Source organism: Poecilia reticulata, chromosome 3, assembly GCF_904066995.2.
Source record: "Poecilia reticulata chromosome 3, P_reticulata-male-v2, whole genome shotgun sequence".
NCBI lineage: Eukaryota > Metazoa > Chordata > Actinopteri > Cyprinodontiformes > Poeciliidae > Poecilia > Poecilia reticulata.
Genome location: NC_088832.1, coordinates 15,104,579 through 15,124,008, shown reverse-complemented (window position 1 = coordinate 15,124,008; position 19,430 = coordinate 15,104,579). Strand labels below are relative to the sequence as shown.

Below are 19,430 nucleotides of genomic sequence, written 5' to 3'. Positions count from 1 at the left end.
GTGGTAAATATTTGAACTTCTGATTGATGATTTTATCATGTCTGTAGAATCCTTTTGCATGCTGAAAATGCTGTTGAAAATGAAAATGTATGTGTGGGGATATGGGAAAAATACTTTCCTGCTTTGACTCTGCATATTATACAAGAGTTTGGTGGTAAAATAACTGCTTGTTGGTCTATTTTTACTTTTAGCTTTTCTTGAAATCTGGTAAATTGCTTTGAAGTCGTTACATCACTTTTATAAAAAATCGTTTATAAAGATTTTCTACTGCAAGTTTTGAAGTGATGATCTACAGGACATGGCATTTCTAAAAAAATCACTACTTTACCTTCTCATTGTGCTATTTTACCTCTTAGAAGTCTGAAACGGTTTTATTTAGTGAGTGTAACTGTGTTCTGATGACATGAACTCTTTTAGATCATTAGTTTCTACATAATCTATTAAGAAAGACTCTTCTTGAGTCAACTCCAAACTTGTTAAGACTAAGGAGCATTTCTTCATTTTTTTTTCTTTCATGTAATATTTCAATTCTCTGAAATCCCTTCTTTTCTTCTTTTCTGCCTTGACTTAGGTCCTGCCTTCGTGGGAATAGTAAGGGAAGACTGGGCCACCCACAACAGCATCGCCCTCTCCTGGTCAGAAGTAGAACAGCCACCTTCAGACATTGTGGACTATGAAGTCAAATACTATGAAAAGGTAAAATTATTAAATATCAGTGATACTTTATCACTTTTGCTTTCACCTCGTCTGATTTTAAAGATATTCAGATTTAAAAAAGATGTGTCTTGGTCTCTGATAACACGCAGGAGTACAACCCAGTTATCTAATTCTTGTTTAGCATTTACTTGTTATCTGTTCACGCCCATCAGGAGCAGGAGCAGCTGAGCTACTCGTCAACCCGGACCAAATCCACCAGGGTGGTAGTCACAGGCCTCAGACCCTCGACCCTTTACGTCTTCCATGTGCGGGCTCGTACTTCAGCCGGCTACACAGCTTACAGCCCCAACTTTGAGTTTGCAACTGCACCTGAGGGTATGAGGGTGGATGTTGGAGTTTGTGTTCATAAAGGCTCGGTCTGAGGTAGAAAGATGGCATGTTTTCAAGTCGCACACTTTTCAAGCAATCCATTAGATGCTCAAATTATTATCATCAGCTAAATCCTTATAGAAATTTGTGGTCTTTCTTTGCCGGAGATCAATAAAACTAATTACTGTTGTTCAGCTGTTAGCTATGCCACAAGCCCAAAACTCCTTCAAAATTCCTTTTGATTTTGCTGGAAATATAATATGATATAATATAATAATATAGTATAATAATATTATATAATATGACTCTTCAGAAGTTTAGACAATAACCGTCAAACATATCATTTTTGAGATTTTCATAATTGTTTTTATATATATATATTTTTTTTTACACCAACTGTCTGGAAAGTCTATTTCTAGCAACTGCATCTGAACATGTTTTTTTATGTTAATTGTAAGATTACACTTTGTTGAATGTTTGCTGTTGCAGCTTCTCCTCTGGGAAGTGATCAAATCAATGCAATGATCTACAAACTGTACTGCTATCTATCATAGCCAGAGCACCTTAAATTGACAGAAGCTGCCTTGAGGATTTCTGTCAACAACTGCAGCTGAATTAAAGATCAGCTATTATCCACCAGTAGAGATACAAATAAAAATAAAAACTATAGAAAGGAGAAGACAGCCTGGGTATGTACAAGTAAAGCTAAAAAAATGTGAACACTGTGAAAGATGTGGGCTATTCATTGAAGGTTGAGTGGAAGGAAGAAAAGTCATACAAAACGGTTCACCAGTAACGGGGATGACCACAACCTTAAGAGCCATTTGAGAATGTTAAGGAGCTTTATAAGGAGTCACCCGAGGCTGGATATCAGGAACTGATATGCAAAGATGATGCCGATTCATGAGTTACAAATAGGGAACATCAGAGGTATCTTACAGGGGCTAAGGAGAAAGGAAAGTTGGCGTTGTATTTGGAAATCAAGGTCAGAGAGTTTGGAGAGAGAGTGGAGAGGCACAGAATCCATGTTGTTTAAAGTCCAGAGTGAAGTTTCCACAGATAGTGTTGGTTCTGGTTGCCATAACATCTGCTGGCGTTAGTTCACTGTTTTATTTCTGAAATGAGGCTTATGTTTAAAATATCCAATTATAATTAGTCTTATTTATTATTCAAATTATCTAAGACTTTTTGAATATTGGGTTTCTATTATAAGCTACAAGGTTATAAATATTTCAGTTTAGGTGTAAATAAATCAACACAATATTTAACTTTCACTTCCTGAAATAAGTGACAAAATTTTGAACTTTTTTCATGATATTTAATTTTTTTTGTGTGTTGTGCTAGGAAACGGTTTGTTCATTTTTCCATCGTCACCTCTTGCTTTCCTCTCACCTTCTGTAGATCCAGACATTGCTGATCAGGGTCAGGTTCTGGTTGTTGTCACAGCTTCTGTTGGCGGCTTCTCCCTTCTGGTCATCCTCACCCTCTTCCTCCTCATCACAGGACGGTGAGTCTTCTTCGTTTTCGACTGCTCATCCCTGTGCCGTTCTGCACAAACACCATTCCTTCTCCAACTCTACAAAGTAATGCTTCAGAAATCTGTTAATGGACTCTTTTTTTTGCCACTGAGCAGACACTCTTATTTTCCAAATGGCTGAACCCATTTTCTGCCTAATTACCCAGCATGTAACACACGTACCAGCAGTTTGCTCCATTCCATTAACCTCCACAGGTTTGCCCAGACTGTTGTTGTCTGTTCACCTCTCGTTAACAGGGATTTACCTTTAGAAGCTCGCGTAAAAAAAAAAAAAACTATAAAAATTAACACAAAAAAAAAAAAAATCACAACTGCAGTTCTAATCACTATCTATTCAGTTTACCTCTGGTCAGTGATGTAAACTGAAACTATCTGAACTATCTGAGAATATGTCTTTCACAAATGGTGAAAGACATATTCTAACCTTTGTTCCTGACTGTTGTCACTAAAATGTCCATTCCAATTTCACCTGAAATACATTGTATTTGAGTTTTAAAACATTTATGGTGACATTTCTGTTTCAGTGTGTATCACTAACCAGATAGGAACGAAAGCTGTTTTGTTGGGCTTTGTGCTCTGGGAGAGATTCAGTACCAGTTTTTATGAGTAGGTGTCAGAAAACGTATAGCATGAAAATGACCTTTACAATCCATTATATTTGATTTTGCTGCATTTTATTTAAGCATCAGTGACTCAATAAAAGTATGGTAAAACTATTTAAATATATGCTTACAGCAATAAAAAAAAAGTCCTGCTGCATTTTAAATCATGATATTTTCAAAGAGCAAGTTTCCACTTTTACTTAAAAATAAGTGCCTCCTTTAGTTTTATTGCTTATTTTGTATCAATTTATACCAAATAAGGAATATTCTATTTAGAATATATTCTTATTCTATTTAGTCTCGCATGTCTCTAATTTTCAGCTGTATTAGCAATTTAACTATGTGGTTCTGAAACGGTAACACTTTTGTTCATTTGGTTCTTCTGTGCAGGTGTCAGGGATACATTAAAGCCAGGATGAAGTCAGAAGATAAAAGAACTCGTTTCCACAGTGGACATGGTACTGTATATAAAGTTGTGTTTTGTTCTCTTTCTCTCTTTCCCTTGCACAAGTGTGTTTTTTATTCTTAGTTTGCCTCACACTGGTTAGTATAGTAACCAGCTCCCAGAACCTTTAATTTTCACATAAACTTGTACTAGCGAGTCTCGTTTGGAAAAGATGCATTCTTTATCTAGAGCATCCGTTTTCATTTTAAAAGCAGGTGCTCTTATTTGCACTCATCTCAAACGTCCGTCCTCTCATTAAAAAACCATGCTTACTTGCAAATTTGTCCTGCCTCAAAGCTGTCTTTCTGGACTCTGAGTTCCTCATGCATAAATATTCTCTCCTACTGCTCTCCCCCTGTTCTTCACACTCAAACCTGCCCTCCTCAAATTTAACCTAGACAGGGCTTGATACAATCAATGTCATGTGGCTGAATGAAAGAAGGCTGTGGTGTCTCTGGTCTACCATTTTGGTCCCACAGACCCGATTTGCACTGTCAGAGAACCCAGACCGTAACTCTGCCTGGTTGTCCCAGCTAACAGAATGACAGCATGAAGGTTACATCACTTATTTCTTTTGGATGTTCTTGTGGCAGAGCTCACAAACAGCAAACTGATTGAATTTGGGTGCTTTGTACCAAGGACTGTGGACACTTACTCATGAGAAAAATATTTATGATTTAAATATTTTCATATTTACATTTTTAAAAACTATATGCACAATATTTTCAATTAAAGAAAACGGAACGGTGTTGTTGTAGATTTTCATCTAAATGGAGGAATGGAGTTTTGTCTGTTCCACCCATAAAGACTATTTGTAAAAGATCACGTTGAATTTCTGCAAGGAAAGACGGGTTCGTTGAAGTTGTTAAAAGGTTCATATTTAAATTAATATTTACATGCAAATATTACCAGCTTATACAGTCAAAGTTATTTAAAGGAGGCAATGATGTCTTCTTTGAACTGTTACCACTACAAATGTGCAATATTTGTGCATTTCTCTATGAGGATATGGGTTTGAGAGATATTTATAATATCTGAGTGCAGAAATGGGAAATGTTGCTGTTAGATTTAGCATGTAATGAAAGCGTATCCTTTAATACATGTTGTCTCTGTTTGTTGAAATATAAGTGAATCAGAAATATATATTTTAAGTTATTCTGAAACCACAATCCCTTCTTTCAAGGATCATTTGTTGGCAAAAGTTACAATATTGGAAAGAAATACAATGGTTGTTAGGAGCTGAGTGACATTTTAGTTGAAAATATTTTTTGAGATAGCATTGACAGTTAAGGAGAAAAGGATACAGTCAGTCTCAAAAGGCTTGAAGGAATTACTTCTTACAAGAAAAAAATAAACTGAATTTATTCAGAATCCTTGAGAAAATGGCTGAATTTCTCAAACGTCATTTGTGTAATTTCCAGTGATAATCAGAATTATATCTCTAAAAATAACAATATTGATGGAAGCAGGAGTTGATTAGCTCTAAGAAGGCTGGCAAAATAAGTTTAAATGTGAGTCTTGGCATACAATTTGAGAAAGACATGTTGGTTTATAGTCCGAGAAAGTTAAGTGACTGAAGAACAAAGAGAATTGATCAGCGGCTGCCTTTGTTCACCTTACAGAATCAGAGAAAAATCTGAGGAAAAAGGAAATCTGAATGTGAAGGAACACATTAGCAAAATGGGCAAATGACCCAAGGATACATCAGATGAACAGCATTTAGTAGCGTAGAAAGGCAGAACAAATCCAACTCACTTTCAGATTGTCACAAAGTGGAGTTTGAAATATTACAAAATGAAATGCAAATTGCATCAGTTGCAGTACGTGCCTTGTATAGTTAATTTAGAAACATATCCAAGAAAACTGCAATGAGACAGATCCGCTTTGCAGAGCTTCTGTCTTTTTCCTGCCTTTCAAACATCATAGTAAACTCCTTTTATTGGATTTTTACAAAATACGCTCTTTCCTTTGAGAATTGCTGCACTGCCCATATTATGGGGGTAAAATTACAGATAACTGTGAGTTATTGATTTCCCTGAAGGAACAATGTATCTTTCTTTGGGAACTAAGTGATCCTCCGTGTTATACTGAAGCCATTTGTGCTGTGGAGTTTCAATTTGATTCCATCGGGGTGGGGGGCTAGTCAGACTCTTGAGAAAGCTGTTCTGTCTTGTTTGGGCCGTATGGCGAGACATTTGATTGATCTGGAACAAACAAGGAGGACAGTGAAGATTAATGCTACAACACATGGAATTAACCAATATATTCACAGATCTGCTCTGCTGTTGCGTTAACCTACCACAGTTTCTGTTTGAGCTTACGATTATTGTCTGTGTTCAGATTTTTTTCTCTTATTGAATAAAAAATAAACTGTTTTTTTTTTCTTCTTGGTTGACAATAATTTCAAAAATTCAAGTTATCTAAATGTATTGACTAATTTGTTAATTGCATAAAGGCGAGGCCTTTCATCAGTTATTGCACATCTATGATTATGTAGGCTGATTTAGACTCATTTTGGCACATTAAATATAATGCATTGTTGAAGGCAAACATTTTATTTGTTGTATGGTTATGCTTTTTTTTTTTTGCAGTTGGCACTTTAAATTTCTCAAAGAATAACCCACAAATTATAAAGCATGGCATATAAGTTATTGTATACTTTTATATCATTTTATTTAAGCTATAGCTAACAAGTCCTAGTTAGAAGGTTATACCAAAATTTATTTATTTTGTGTCTTAATTGCTAAATGTTTTTGCAAGTAGATACTTTTTTAATCGAATTATAAATTGTTGTGGTAGAGTTAATCTGCAGATGAATTAGATCTATGCTAACCTACTGTGATGTGGCACGACCTGTCCAGGGTGTAGCCCAGCGCCCCATGACTGCTGGATAGGCGCAACAATAGACAGATGGATAGCTCTATATTAAAAACTACATTTAGCTCAGAAACTGGAATGATACTGTTTCCACGTGTTTGCTGAAATCCCTGAAAGGATTTAATGTTATTTTGATAGCTGTAATTCTTGTCTTCTCTGGTATTTCCTTGCTTGTTCTTTCCTGGTTTTGTTACTGGAGGCTCAGGCAGGTAGTGCCAGCAGGCTCAACAAACTAGTAAAAAACAGATTCTTCTTCTTCTTCGTCTTCTACAGACACCCCAGAGACAGAGGTGCAATTCAGACTCCAGACTTGAATCTGTCTCAAACAAATCTTTCAACTTTCTGCAATGTGAGCTGACAAAGCTATAAAGTACATTTTGTCTCAACCTCTCCTGCTAGAGGTGTCCCATGGTCTCCTTCTAGTTAGTGTTTGTGCCAGTCATCATCCACCCGGCTCTGCAGCAGCATCCCAAGGCTCGCCCAAACAGCAGGTTGCTGGAGTCTGGCCGCCTATAGTATTGGGGTTATAACTTTGGGGATTTTTCTCACCTTCATACTTCATATTTATTCCACAGTTTTTTTTCCCATCTCTTGACAGAAATACAGCAAAGTTAAAAGATCATAGAAACAAGTAACAGTGTTGGAAAAAAGATGTCTAGGTTGAAAAAGCCTTGTCTCTTAAGAAAAATTAGCCCACGTATAATGAAGAGTTGTGAGCTGCTTTAAGCCAATATTTGATTAGTTTTCTACATTAGATGTTGAAGGTTGTTGGAAGATCTTAAGGTTCAAGATTTGGCACATACTGCTCTGTGTAATAAAAAAAAAATATACTGAAACTAACCCAAGGCTCAAAACAGGGAGCCTTGTTTTGAGCCAAATTAAAAGATATGTATCTATAAGATTTTTAAAAAGTAATTGAAGTGTACAAATGTGTGATAGTTACTGTATATATTTTAATGTGAAGACAGTGCAAATGAAAAACTCTAGTAGAAAGTGGACACAAAACAAAGAAGCTCATGATGTATAAATATCAATATCAAAAGTACATTTGCTGAAACAGAATCAAAAAACAGTTGTCAGCTTGTGATTTAAACACACATTAATAGATTGATTAAAGAATGAAATATGATGTGCCGCTCATGTAAGTGTTCCTGTGTTACTACAGAATGTCTCTACTTTGCGTGTATATATTGCATATTTTTTTTACATACCAACATTTCCATGAAAAACATCCATGGAAAGTTTGAAAGAAATATCTAATATGTTGTGATGTTCATGTATGTCTTTTATGTATCAGTCCCATTTTCTGGAATAAAGACGTACGTGGACCCAGACACATATGAAGACCCAACACAGGCTGTGGAAGAATTCGCAAAGGAGATAGACCCCTCGTACATATGCATTGACAGAGTGATTGGTGCTGGTGAGATTATTACTAATCCTTATCAGTAGATTGCTGTAATTTGTGAATTTATACACAGTGCCTGGAAGTTTGAGAGCATTTTCAAAGTGTGGTGTCACCTTAACTTAGGTGCTGTTTTGTAAAAATATTACACAAGTCTGCCTAAGCTGTCTCAGTTATTATTATTGGGCACTTGAGAAAGAGACATGATCTCATTTTATGTCAAGGAAGATAGTAAAAATTAATGATTAATACTATAAACTTGTCATTGAAGGTTTATATGGTGTCTAATTGCAGCTGTTTTTAAGGAAATTTATGGTTTTGTGGCTTAGACATGAAAAGTTGAAACTGCGGACCTCAATCAACACTTTTCATTAAACTAACAAATGGTCCCTGCACTAAATACCGAGGGTTGCTGCCGTTTGATTTCCTGTCACACAGTCTCCATCTAGTGGACAAGAAGCGCAATTACCAAAATTCAGGATAAAGGCGAAATGACAAAGTTCTGTTACAGTTTTACAAGAAACATTTAATCAAATATTTTTTATTACCTTAGTAATGTAAAGTTGTGTCTGCTAAAGCCCAGTATGAAGAGTTCATATGTTAATACCAGAAGGAAAATAACTATAATACATTACTAAAGAGTCTGATTCAGTACATAGGAGTTAGTCTTGATTTGTCTTAACAGGTGAGTTTGGAGAGGTGTGTAGTGGGCGCCTGCGTATTCCTGGAAGAAAGGATGTTGCTGTGGCAATAAAGACTCTTAAAGGTGGCTATATGGAAGAGCAGAGACGGGAGTTTCTGCGCGAGGCCTCCATCATAGGACAGTTCAACAACTCTAACATCATCAGGCTGGAGGGAGTTGTCACTAAGAGTGAGCTGAATTAATTTTTTTGTGTAAAACCATTGTATTTTATTCTTAAACAAAAAAAAAACAATGGTTATATTATCTTCGGATATTTTATATATCTTACCAGCAGTCTACTTATGTTTATTTGTAATCACCTTTCAATAGAGGCTCGCTTTTAAAATCCAATCCCCTTTTGTTTCCTGCTTGCACCTTTCAAATCGTTTCACACAAGTACTTTTCTCCATTCTTTCAGGTAGACCGGTGATGATAGTAGTGGAGTACATGGAAAATGGAGCGCTTGACGCTTTCCTGCGGGTATTGAGAGTTTTTTTTTTATTATTCAGATATTTATTTGTACATCAAATACAGGAAAAAAAAAAAACACTTACTTATTTATCTTGTTTTCTCTGTTGTCTGCATCTCCAAACTCCAGACCCGTGAGGGCCAGTTCACTGTGCTCCAGCTGATTGGCATGCTGCGTGGCATCGCAGTCGGCATGATATACCTTTCAGACATGGGTTATGTTCACAGGGACCTGGCTGCTCGCAACATCTTGGTGGATGAAAACTTGGTGTGCAAGGTGTCAGATTTTGGCATGTCGAGGATCCTTGAAGATGACTCTGAATCCGCTTACACAGCTACAGTGAGTGCGGAAATGGCAGCTCCAAAATGATTTTATGGTAAAACAAACTCTGAGGATGATTCTGTGTTTCTTTGAATCAGGGAGGAAAAATACCGATACGCTGGACAGCGCCAGAGGCTATTGCTTATGGAAAGTTTTCTTCAGCTAGTGACATATGGAGCTATGCCATTGTTATGTGGGAGGTGATGTCATATGGTGAACGGCCCTACTGGGAAATGTCCAATCAAGATGTAAGTTTATGTTTACATACAATCAATCAAAGCTCCAAGATTATCAAAATGATGTCATTTTAACAATAAAAACATCTAATCCAGTAGTTGTTTTTTGCTGACATTTCTCTTAGGTTATTTTATCAATTGAAGAAGGGTATCGTCTGCCAGCACCAATTGGCTGTCCTGTGGCCCTACACCAGTTGATGCTGCACTGCTGGCAGAAGGAGTCCAGCCAACGCCCAAGCTTTAACAATGTGGTTTCTTTCCTTGACAAACTCATGATTAATCCCAGTAGTATGCTGACTCTGGTCAATGACGCTCTAAGGTAAATGTCAGTTTATTATAAATGTCCGTGACTGCATCCAAACCACAAACAAAGACGAAGTATTACGACCGTACTAAAAAAAAATAAAACAATGAATTACGAGAATAGTCATAAAATTTTGAGAATAAAGTTATAATACTATGAGAATAAGGTTGTATTATGAGAATAAATGTCATAATATTACAAGAATAAAGTCATATGTGAATAAAGTGGAAATAATATGAGAATAAAGTCATAATATTTTTTGAATAAAGTCACAATACCATGACTTTATTCTCATAATGCTATGACTTTATTCTTGTAATATTATTTTTTATTTTCTTAGTGTAGCCCTAATAGCAAAAATGACAATTACACTTTTACAAAAAGTAGTTATTTTTTAGTTTACTTTTGACCTTTATTAATAATAATTGGAATGTATTTTCATAAGTGAAAAAAAAATCAAAAATATAGTACATCCCATACCTCAGTGAAAGAAGAGTAGCATTTCTAAAGTGTATTTTGTTTTTTAAAAAATAATTTACTTTGCACTATTAACTAGCCAAATAAAATCATTCAGTTTGTTGGCATGCCAACTTGACTTTGTATCAGCTAATATGCTGTTTGTCTTCTCAGTTTTTCAGACTCTCCTGAGGAGATGCCAGACTACCCTCTTTTCATCTCTATCGGCGACTGGCTAGACTCCATCAAAATGAGCCAGTATAAGAGCAACTTCCTTGCAGCAGGATACACTACACTGGATTCTATTGCAACTATGAGTATAGAGTAAGTGGAGCTAAATTATAAGGAGTGATGCTACACACAAATAGAAGAAAGAATTGCATTAAACTCAAAGAAAAATGGGAACACTGTCAAAAGCATTGCATCAAGAACTGTGTGGAGTGTGCAGAGTGCTGTATATGAGAAGGCATGTACAAAGGTCATTGTTTTTGACATGCCAAATAAATATGTATGGCAGCTTAGTTTCAGTTCACATTAAGAGTAGCTAATTATACAACTTCATCACATTTTCAGGATCCTTAATATTTTTATATACAATTTAATTTTGATGTTTGTTTTTATTACATTAATCCTGCTATGCTAAATATGTAAACTTTTTAGACCAACCTTTCTTCAACTTCCCTTGATTTCAGCTCTTAAAGTTCAAGTTTCTGTACAAGCAAAAGCTTTGTTGAATTCTGCTATGTAAAACCAGATAATTCTCCTTCTCCTCTTCAGGGACATCAAACGCATTGGAGTTTGTTTGATTGGCCACCAGAGGAGAATCATAAGCAGCATACAGTCTCTTCGACTGCAACTTCATCACATCCATCAGAGTGGATTTCAAGTTTGAGACCATTTCACAAAACCAGACTGTGTTTTTGCACATCCAGCTGCCGATCCTTGGCATCATCATCCAACCAATTGCACAAACACTGGACTGTTAGGTGTTGCCAGTACCACATGCTGCTCATGAGGGAGGGGTCTTGGTACTAGACCCACGGCTGTCCAGATAAGTTGCACTCATAATCCCAACTATCATCTCTTCGGACAGCTTCCACAACAATCAACCTCTGTCAGCATTGGCCAAACCGGGTCTTTTTATTATCTCAGCAAGTACTAGAATTCACTTGAATTTAGGACTTCATGTCTCTAGTGTCTATTCAAGTGTTCACCAATACCTCTTATCTTTCCAAGTGACAATCCAATGGTTTCTATTGACTTTGAAAGGTGTCAAGTCAGTTACCTCATGACCAGGGAAGATGAGGAGAGGTGGTATACAGTATACAGGATATACTGTATACCATCTGGTGATTTATGAGAAATAATGTGGTTCTAAGATTTCCAACTGGTTTTAAACAACAACAAAAAAAGTTCCACAATGATTTTTGAACTGAAGACCACTGAATGTCAAACAATTTTTAGAAATGTATGTTCTCTCCTTATGATAATGCAGTATGTCTTGTACAAAAAAGTCTTGTGAAAGTTGTATGTTTTATTCTGTAAGTTTCTTCCTTAATAAACAACTATATTTTAATGCTGCTTTTTGCTCAAACTCTAAAAAACATCTTTGTGCCACGCTGGTTTTGTGGTTAATGCGCAACAATAAACGGGAAGCTTTAAGCGCCTGTAGACAATCATCTTCATGTGAACAGTCTCAAGGCATGAAGTCTTATCAGGTATCTAAACAGACACTTGAAGGTCATATGGTGATAAGTACATGGTCATTTTTAAAAATAACAAACCGGCAATAAGTAATAACACTCAATTTACTCCTTTATAATCATTACGATTAAAGGTTTTAAATTTTGGGTTTGCCAAACATTATTACACGTCTATCCATAGATATGATTACGCCACTACCACCGTAACAACCAATCACCGCGGAGCAGACCAATCGTTGCCGAGCAACACAATGACCAATCACGGTAGACCCCTGTGCGGCTGACGTAGAAAACGTCTTCCGTTGCCCCGGTGATACAACCTAGCGGCAAGACGTTGGTCTCCCAGCAACGTAGTGTAAATATCCAGTTATATTTTTATTCTATGTAGTATGAGAGAGCAGCAGAGAAATGAATGAAACATCAGTTAGTGAAATACAAAGACTGGGACTGCACTAGCTGATCCAATATTAGCAACATAGCACGGGCGAATTACAGGTAAGTTACAGCTCTACTTAACAATCTGCGACAGGATAATACGGGCTAACGTTAGCGATATCGTAGCTAGGCTAACCGCGGTGTTGGTCTTCGCTACAATTGCATAACTACATTTGGATTATTTAAGAGTGGAAATATGTTGTGAATTTTTTTTTTAGAAAGACCACGGAAAGTTCTGTCTATGTTGTATTGAAATGACTGAAGTAGTTAACTTTCAAACAGCTAACGGTTAGCAGTGGCTTGCTAGCGACTATCGTGACAGAGATTAAATAGCTGTTAGCGTGTAGTAAATGCGACCAAATCTGGTTAGAACCACCAAACACCTATCTGCGACAGGATACACTGTGCATTAACTACACTGGGTGTAGATAATGCTCTTATATTCTTTTTTTTTATCACTGATATGATCACAATTTGATATAGATTTACAATTGGGTGTTAAATGTCACAGTTTGATGTTCATAGAAAATAACCTGGTTGCTATTTAAAATAAACGAATTCCATGTACATTCATTATTAATCAAAACATTATTTTGCTCTGCTTGATATTTTTGTGTGAAAGAGACTTAGCACCATGACCATAGTTCCTGAATGGTTCAGCTAATTGAGGGATATGGACATTACCAGAGATTTACCAGAGATTTCTCGATTTTTAGTTAATTTCGCTGCATGAAAGGAATTTCTGTTCCTCATTGATCTTTGCTCTGTTTTAGGATACACTGGGCTTTTCTAAACTTAAAAGAGGCTATAGTTTTCCTTAAAACATTTTAGCTAGCAACCAGATTAGTGTGATGCACCTTTTTATGCACTTGCTCAGTACGTGTTAATTTTAATCAGAGCTGGTTGCAGGTCAATGATTGTAATATCAAAATTAGACAACTTCCATGCTTAAAGTGTGACTGGGTGAATGTAGGCGTTTAGTAGCCGTTATGAATGGAAAAGTCCTATATTAATTCAGTTTTTGTGCATCTTGGTAGTTGAATAGGACTCTTATAAAGTAGTGAATATAATATGCTATAATATTTTAGTAGCCATGCATCCATTTTCTTCAAAGCATGAATATATTTAGCCTGTTGGATGGACGCTACCCACCTGCATCTTATTTAAACCTCAGTGTTTGAGATACTAAAGGTCTCAAGAGGGAAAGGTGCCTAATAATGGCTGAAAACAAAAAAGAGAAGAGAAAAATATAAGTTCATTAAAACTGATATCACCATTACTGCTCTGAAAGTGTGATCAACTTGTGTCTATTATAGATTTCCTTTCTGTTCCTTACCTCTTCTTATTTGTAATTTTAACCTACTAACTTTTGCTTTTTTTGTTTTCATTGAAGGCTCACAGCTGATGGTTGCTTGCTAGCCAATGGGACTATTTGACAAGTTGGTCGGATGGCTGGGCTTAAAGAAGGAGGTGAATGTGCTCTGCCTGGGCCTGGACAACAGTGGCAAAACCACCATCATCAACAAACTCAAGCCTTCCAATGTAAGTGAATGATCCAGTGAAATTTGTGCACTTGTATTTAATACACCTCACACTGACATATATGCTGTGCATGTCCTTTTTGTGTTTTAAATGTGTTGTCCTGCAGTTATGTTGATCGGCTGTTGCACAACATTATTTACAATGCAATTAAGTAAAAAACAAAAATCCTTTCTTACATGAAAATAAAATGAACATTGCCTGTGTGAGCTTTTCTTTGAGCCATTCCTCATTCCCCAATCTCTTTCTTTTAGGCCCAGGTGCAAGACATTGTTCCAACAATTGGCTTCAGTATAGAGAAGTTCAAGACATCCAGGTAGATACTTAATGCCATATAGTAAAAATTAAATGTCTTATTGTTTTACCACCTTGTTTTGATTTGAACATTTCGTCTGCTAAGTGATAGGATATGTGCTCCATGTGATTACTTTTAGGTTTCCAACTTTATTTATTTATTTATTTGATGATTTTTTTTCTGTTCTCCAGTCTTTCATTTACCGTCTTTGACATGTCCGGTCAAGGCAGATACAGGAATCTTTGGGAACATTACTACAAGTGAGTACACACATACAGTCTGGACTTTTGCCTTTTTTGGTGATATACATAGACATTTTATTCCCATTGCTCTCTTCTCAGGGAAGGGCAGGCTATCATATTTGTCATTGATAGTGCAGACAAGCTAAGAATGGTTGTAGCCAAAGAAGAATTGGAAACATTATTGAATCATCCCGGTAAGCTCTTTCTGATCTGTCTGCACAGTTTTTTTTTTATACTGTTCTATGTTTAATTCATACAAGTATGAATACAGATTTTTGGTTTATATTTTATAAACCACAGTCATTGAAGACACAAACATCAATGACTCCAAACCCGTTTTATTTTTGTTATGCATGTATGTGTGTGTGGATGGAAAACAAAGTATTCCACGAGTGAGAAACACAGTGAACCACTTTGCAGAACACATATTGAGCAATATTGTGTCAAATATTAAGCAATGGTGTCAGAATATTGTTCTTTATCATTCACCATCACAACTGTAGGTTGTTTACACTTTACTCACCGTTTTTGCTGCAGATATTAAACACAGGAGGATCCCCATCCTTTTCTTTGCTAACAAGATGGATGTCAGAGATGCTCTGTCTTCTGTCAAGGTCTCACAGCTGCTCTGTTTGGAGAACATCAAAGACAAGCCCTGGTACATCTGGTATGAACAGATTAAAACTCTTTGAAGTACTTGTCTCATAAACTGTACACTACTACTAATAATCTAACATAACTATTAAACCACAGGAGTGTATAGAACCAGTCATATACTCTTGTAACATTTTTTGGGATTGTTTTTTTTTTTTCTGCATGGTTGGTAGAAAAGCCTGGGTGGATGCAGGTTTTTGTTTTTCAGAACACATTTGTTGTTTTCCAGTGCCACTGATGCGATCAGAGGAGAAGGTTTACAAGAAGGAGTCGACTGGCTGCAAGGTGAGAGACCTAATGTGCATAATTGAAGACTAAAGTTCTGTATTATTGTTTTTTTCCCCCCTAGATTAATATGAAGTTTACTTTGCTATCTACTTTATTCTTACCTGATTACTTTTTAGTCAATTTGACACCAGAATAGCATTCAAAATCTAATAAAGTAACAACCACACATATTTGGTCATATTCCACATGTTTTTTGTTTTTTTTTTGGGGGGGGGTGGCGAGGTTAGACTCTGTTGAAGTTTTAAAATATTGGATCTGATTTTACCCAGTGGCTAACGTTTGGCTGTGACAAACGTTAGCCACGTTTGCCACGTTTGGGAAGTAGTGCCACGGCATATTTTCCAGCAATACAGTGGCTTGTTCATTGTTCTTGCTCCAACTTAAATTCCTCAAAATTTGAAAGTTTGACCAACAAGAACTGAATGGCTTCATTCACTTCCTTCGTTGTCATTACCAAGCTACAGTCACAACTCCTCCTTCTGTTTTCTTGACTGGTAAGGTTAAACATCAACCAGAGAAATCCAGCTCAATGGGAGAAATCCCAGTGGATCACTGAAGGCAGATGATTATCAAGTAGAATTGCGTAGAAAGGCAATGATCAGGCTAATTGGGCTCCAAAGCTGAGGAAAAACTTCTCACAGCTGGTTTTCATACACAGAACAGAGTTAGAAAGTTTGGGAAGTGCTTTTATTTATTTGGTTTTTTAATATACCAGACTGCCAATTTATTCGAAGCAGCTGTTCTAATAACAAATTAACCCACCACTGCTGTTAATGCCTATTTTCTAATGTAACTGCAGCTGTTCAGATTAGTTTCCTGTCCACATTAATACTCCACTCTTACTTTTTCCAACCTTGTTAGAGTTCTGTTAAGAAATGGTTATAACCTCAGGTTAAGTAGGTGGAGTTGTGGGTTGAGGAAGAGATAAACCAATGAGACGTATAGTTCTAACCTCAATAACGGGGAGCAGTGATGTGAATGAGGATTATTACATCGTTTTTATCTTACTATTTATTGAAGTGTCTTTGTTTCTGCCATTTTCTCATTGCTTTCTTGACCTATAGATATCTAGAATTTCAAGATGTCTTTATCTCTTATCAAGACAGTTACTTTTCCAAAGCATGTTCATAACAAATATGTGTCATTGTACAAGAATGTCCATGTCTTTTTTTTTTCTTTTTTTTTTTTCTGTTATGTTTAATGCCCTCATTCAAATCCTTCCATAGATCAAATTATACAGTGAGTACTGGTTGCTTTTTAATACTACTGTTGTTGAATTGTAGTTGTTTAGGATTTATAACTGGTTCCCTTCCCCATGTTGTTGTATCCTAAGCAGGTGAGTTTACATGAAGCCACCTGTGCAATGTATTTAAGCTAGAAACCTACCCATGTAAACTCTTCGTCTTGACCGTTCTTTGTCCAGTTTTCTTTTGGTAATCCTGAGAATTCAAAGAGACATATCTGTCTGTTATTAATATACATATGTGTTATATTTTGCTGAATAACCCTTTTCCTCCTTTTCTAGATCAAATCAAAGCAATGAAAACATGAGCGCATGAGGAGCAACCACCAGAATAATCACCATTACTCGCAGATATTTTTTTAAATAATTGTTTTGCTGTTTTTAAGACACCACTTGACGTAGATGCTGTTTCTGATTACATATACGTGTTAAAGCAAGAAATGCAAATGTCCAAAAAGCAAGTCTTGGTAAGAGAAGTGCACAAAAATCAGCAGGTGAACTTGGTAAATGCTTCCTATAACATTTTTAAGATTTGTTAAGATGCAATGTTATTTTGGTAAAATTTACTTTATTGTAAAATCATTGGGAATCAGAAGAAGAAAGAGGCAAAATGTGTTCAGATTCCTGCCTTTTCCAAAACTTCATTGGCTGTTTTATGCTTACACTAATAACAGGCATTTTGTCCTCACTGCAGATAATTTAGAATGGAGCTCTGCTCAATTTTAAGCAAAGTTTCTCTAGGATAATAAACAAAAAAAAATTATAAAAATAGAAATCTAATACGACATAGTTAGCTGTAATGATCATATACAAATATTAAGTCAGTATATATACAGATGTGAAACAAGTAGGTGAAAACTGCAAATATAAGTCAAAACAAGCCTCTGCGAAGCTAAATTCCAGCCACTGTTCTTTTTTTGGCTTGATTCCATTTCTAATGAACAAGAAGTAATCATTCAAAAAGGCTGCTTTCAGTTTACTCTCAGTACTTCAATGAATCAAAGGCAGGCCAGAAAGCATAAAATTACAGTCTATACAAAAGATTTCTTTTTTGTTGTTGTTGTTTGTTTTTTTAAGGCTTTGATCTTTTTATATAGACTGACCTAGAGCTTGCCATAAAAGCAGCTTGTTTCGTCCATGTTAACATATGCTATTTCAGCCCTGGTTTCTAAAAATGTTTTCTGTGTTTTTAAGCCTTTTTTTGATTAGAATTAATCAGTATTATAGATAGATAGATAGATAGATAGATAGATAGATAGATAGATAGATAGATAGATAGATAGATAGATAGATAGATAGATAGATAGATAGATAGATAGATAGATAGATAGATAGATAGATAGATAGATAGATAGATAGATAGATAGATAGATAGATAGATAGATAGATAGATAGAAGGAAAAACGTACAACTAAGCTCACAGATTTAAAAGCGGCAGCTACAAAGGCTTTATTTTGACTTTAATGCACTAAATTAAAATCAACAAATGTCTTTATTTTAATCCTTTATCTATGCTCTGTCAAAGGTTTGTGAATTGTGGCTAAATAATGTTTAGCAGCGAAAACCAAACAGAAACAACTTCTTCATCATTTTTAATGTCTTCCTGCAACAACTCAGAAAGTAACTGTTCCTGAAGCAAGACTTTATTTAACTGATTACAGCTTGTAGTCTGTCAAAGATGTTTTCCTTAACGTGAATGACATGTAACTGAAATGGTGCAGATGGAGATTGCTGTTTCAGTAACAATCATATTGAAGAAATGTAACCTTAAGAACCTCGACAAAACTTGAGGTGTTTGTAAAACATAATGGTAGATGTGTTATGTTGTATAGCAGATAAAGTTCAGAGAACCCCAAAGCTCTTCATGCTACATTCAATCAATCACCCGTTCTCACACACATAGAACATCCTCTAAACTGTTACCAAACTCTTATAAATTTGTTTAGATAGATAGGGAACATATGCTAAAAAGTCTGTGATAGTTGTCAGGAAAGCATCGCAAAATATGTTTTAATTTATGTTAGTTATTTAAAATGTTATAGCTGACAGTCTGATGCTGTTTTTGTTGTGAAAAGCTGGTGTACATTTTAGTGTCGTACATCAGCAGGCAATGTTTTTTTCTTCAGCGCTTCGTCTGTGAAACAACCAAATCAAGAAAACTCCTGCTTACTCTCACAGTGGAAACCATGTGGATTTGTAATATTTCTGTGATTGTAAAATGTCTTGACTTGCTGTAAAGAGTTTAGTCAGTATCTTGTAGAGATCTCAGATCATTTCTGTAGGTCAACTGTCCTTGATTAATAATGTTTTATATTTTAAACTGATATCATTTGTAGACTATTTGCTGAAACTGCATTTTTCAAAGGCCTGTTTCTATTTTATTCCATTCTGTGTTTTAATTTTCAAATAATAAATTTTGTGGAAACCCAACATTTCTCCATGTTCACATGTAATGTTCATATATTCAGATGTTATCCCAAATATTCCATCTCTCTTCCTTTTATTCAGGCTTTTTTTTTAGAGATCTTGTGAGCTGCCAGCAACAGCTGCTCATTAAACCTCCAGTCCTGTGACTCTGAACACATTATTTGGTTGAATGTAATCAGTGAAGTTACAGATGTTGAAATGTTTTCTATAAAACTGGAACACAATATATATATATATATATATA

The 19,430-nt window shown here is 35.8% G+C and overlaps 2 protein-coding genes across 2 annotated transcripts in view; both read left to right on the top strand.

The window, feature by feature from the left end:
• The window catches only part of LOC103461943 (ephrin type-A receptor 6-like), a 54,065-nt gene extending 42,129 nt beyond the window's left edge, over positions 1-11,936 (top strand). Inside the window, exons 9-20 of the mRNA XM_008404351.3 lie at positions 572-696; positions 870-1,032; positions 2,428-2,533; positions 3,556-3,623; positions 7,785-7,910; positions 8,578-8,763; positions 8,993-9,054; positions 9,173-9,382; positions 9,463-9,612; positions 9,726-9,919; positions 10,535-10,684; positions 11,138-11,936. Of these exons, the coding sequence (XP_008402573.1) occupies positions 572-696; positions 870-1,032; positions 2,428-2,533; positions 3,556-3,623; positions 7,785-7,910; positions 8,578-8,763; positions 8,993-9,054; positions 9,173-9,382; positions 9,463-9,612; positions 9,726-9,919; positions 10,535-10,684; positions 11,138-11,252 (1,655 nt within the window). The 3' untranslated portion in view covers positions 11,253-11,936. The remainder of the gene's footprint in view (positions 1-571; positions 697-869; positions 1,033-2,427; positions 2,534-3,555; positions 3,624-7,784; positions 7,911-8,577; positions 8,764-8,992; positions 9,055-9,172; positions 9,383-9,462; positions 9,613-9,725; positions 9,920-10,534; positions 10,685-11,137) is intronic.
• A 415-nt stretch (positions 11,937-12,351) lies between these two features.
• Positions 12,352-19,189, top strand: arl6 (ARF like GTPase 6). The gene is made up of 8 exons (XM_008404353.3): positions 12,352-12,558; positions 13,892-14,040; positions 14,292-14,353; positions 14,524-14,592; positions 14,674-14,768; positions 15,112-15,241; positions 15,458-15,513; positions 17,042-19,189. Exons 2-8 carry the CDS (start codon positions 13,921-13,923, stop codon positions 17,065-17,067), a joined length of 558 nt encoding a protein of 185 aa, XP_008402575.1. The 5' UTR covers positions 12,352-12,558; positions 13,892-13,920; the 3' UTR covers positions 17,068-19,189.
• The last annotated feature ends 241 nt before the right edge of the window (positions 19,190-19,430 follow it).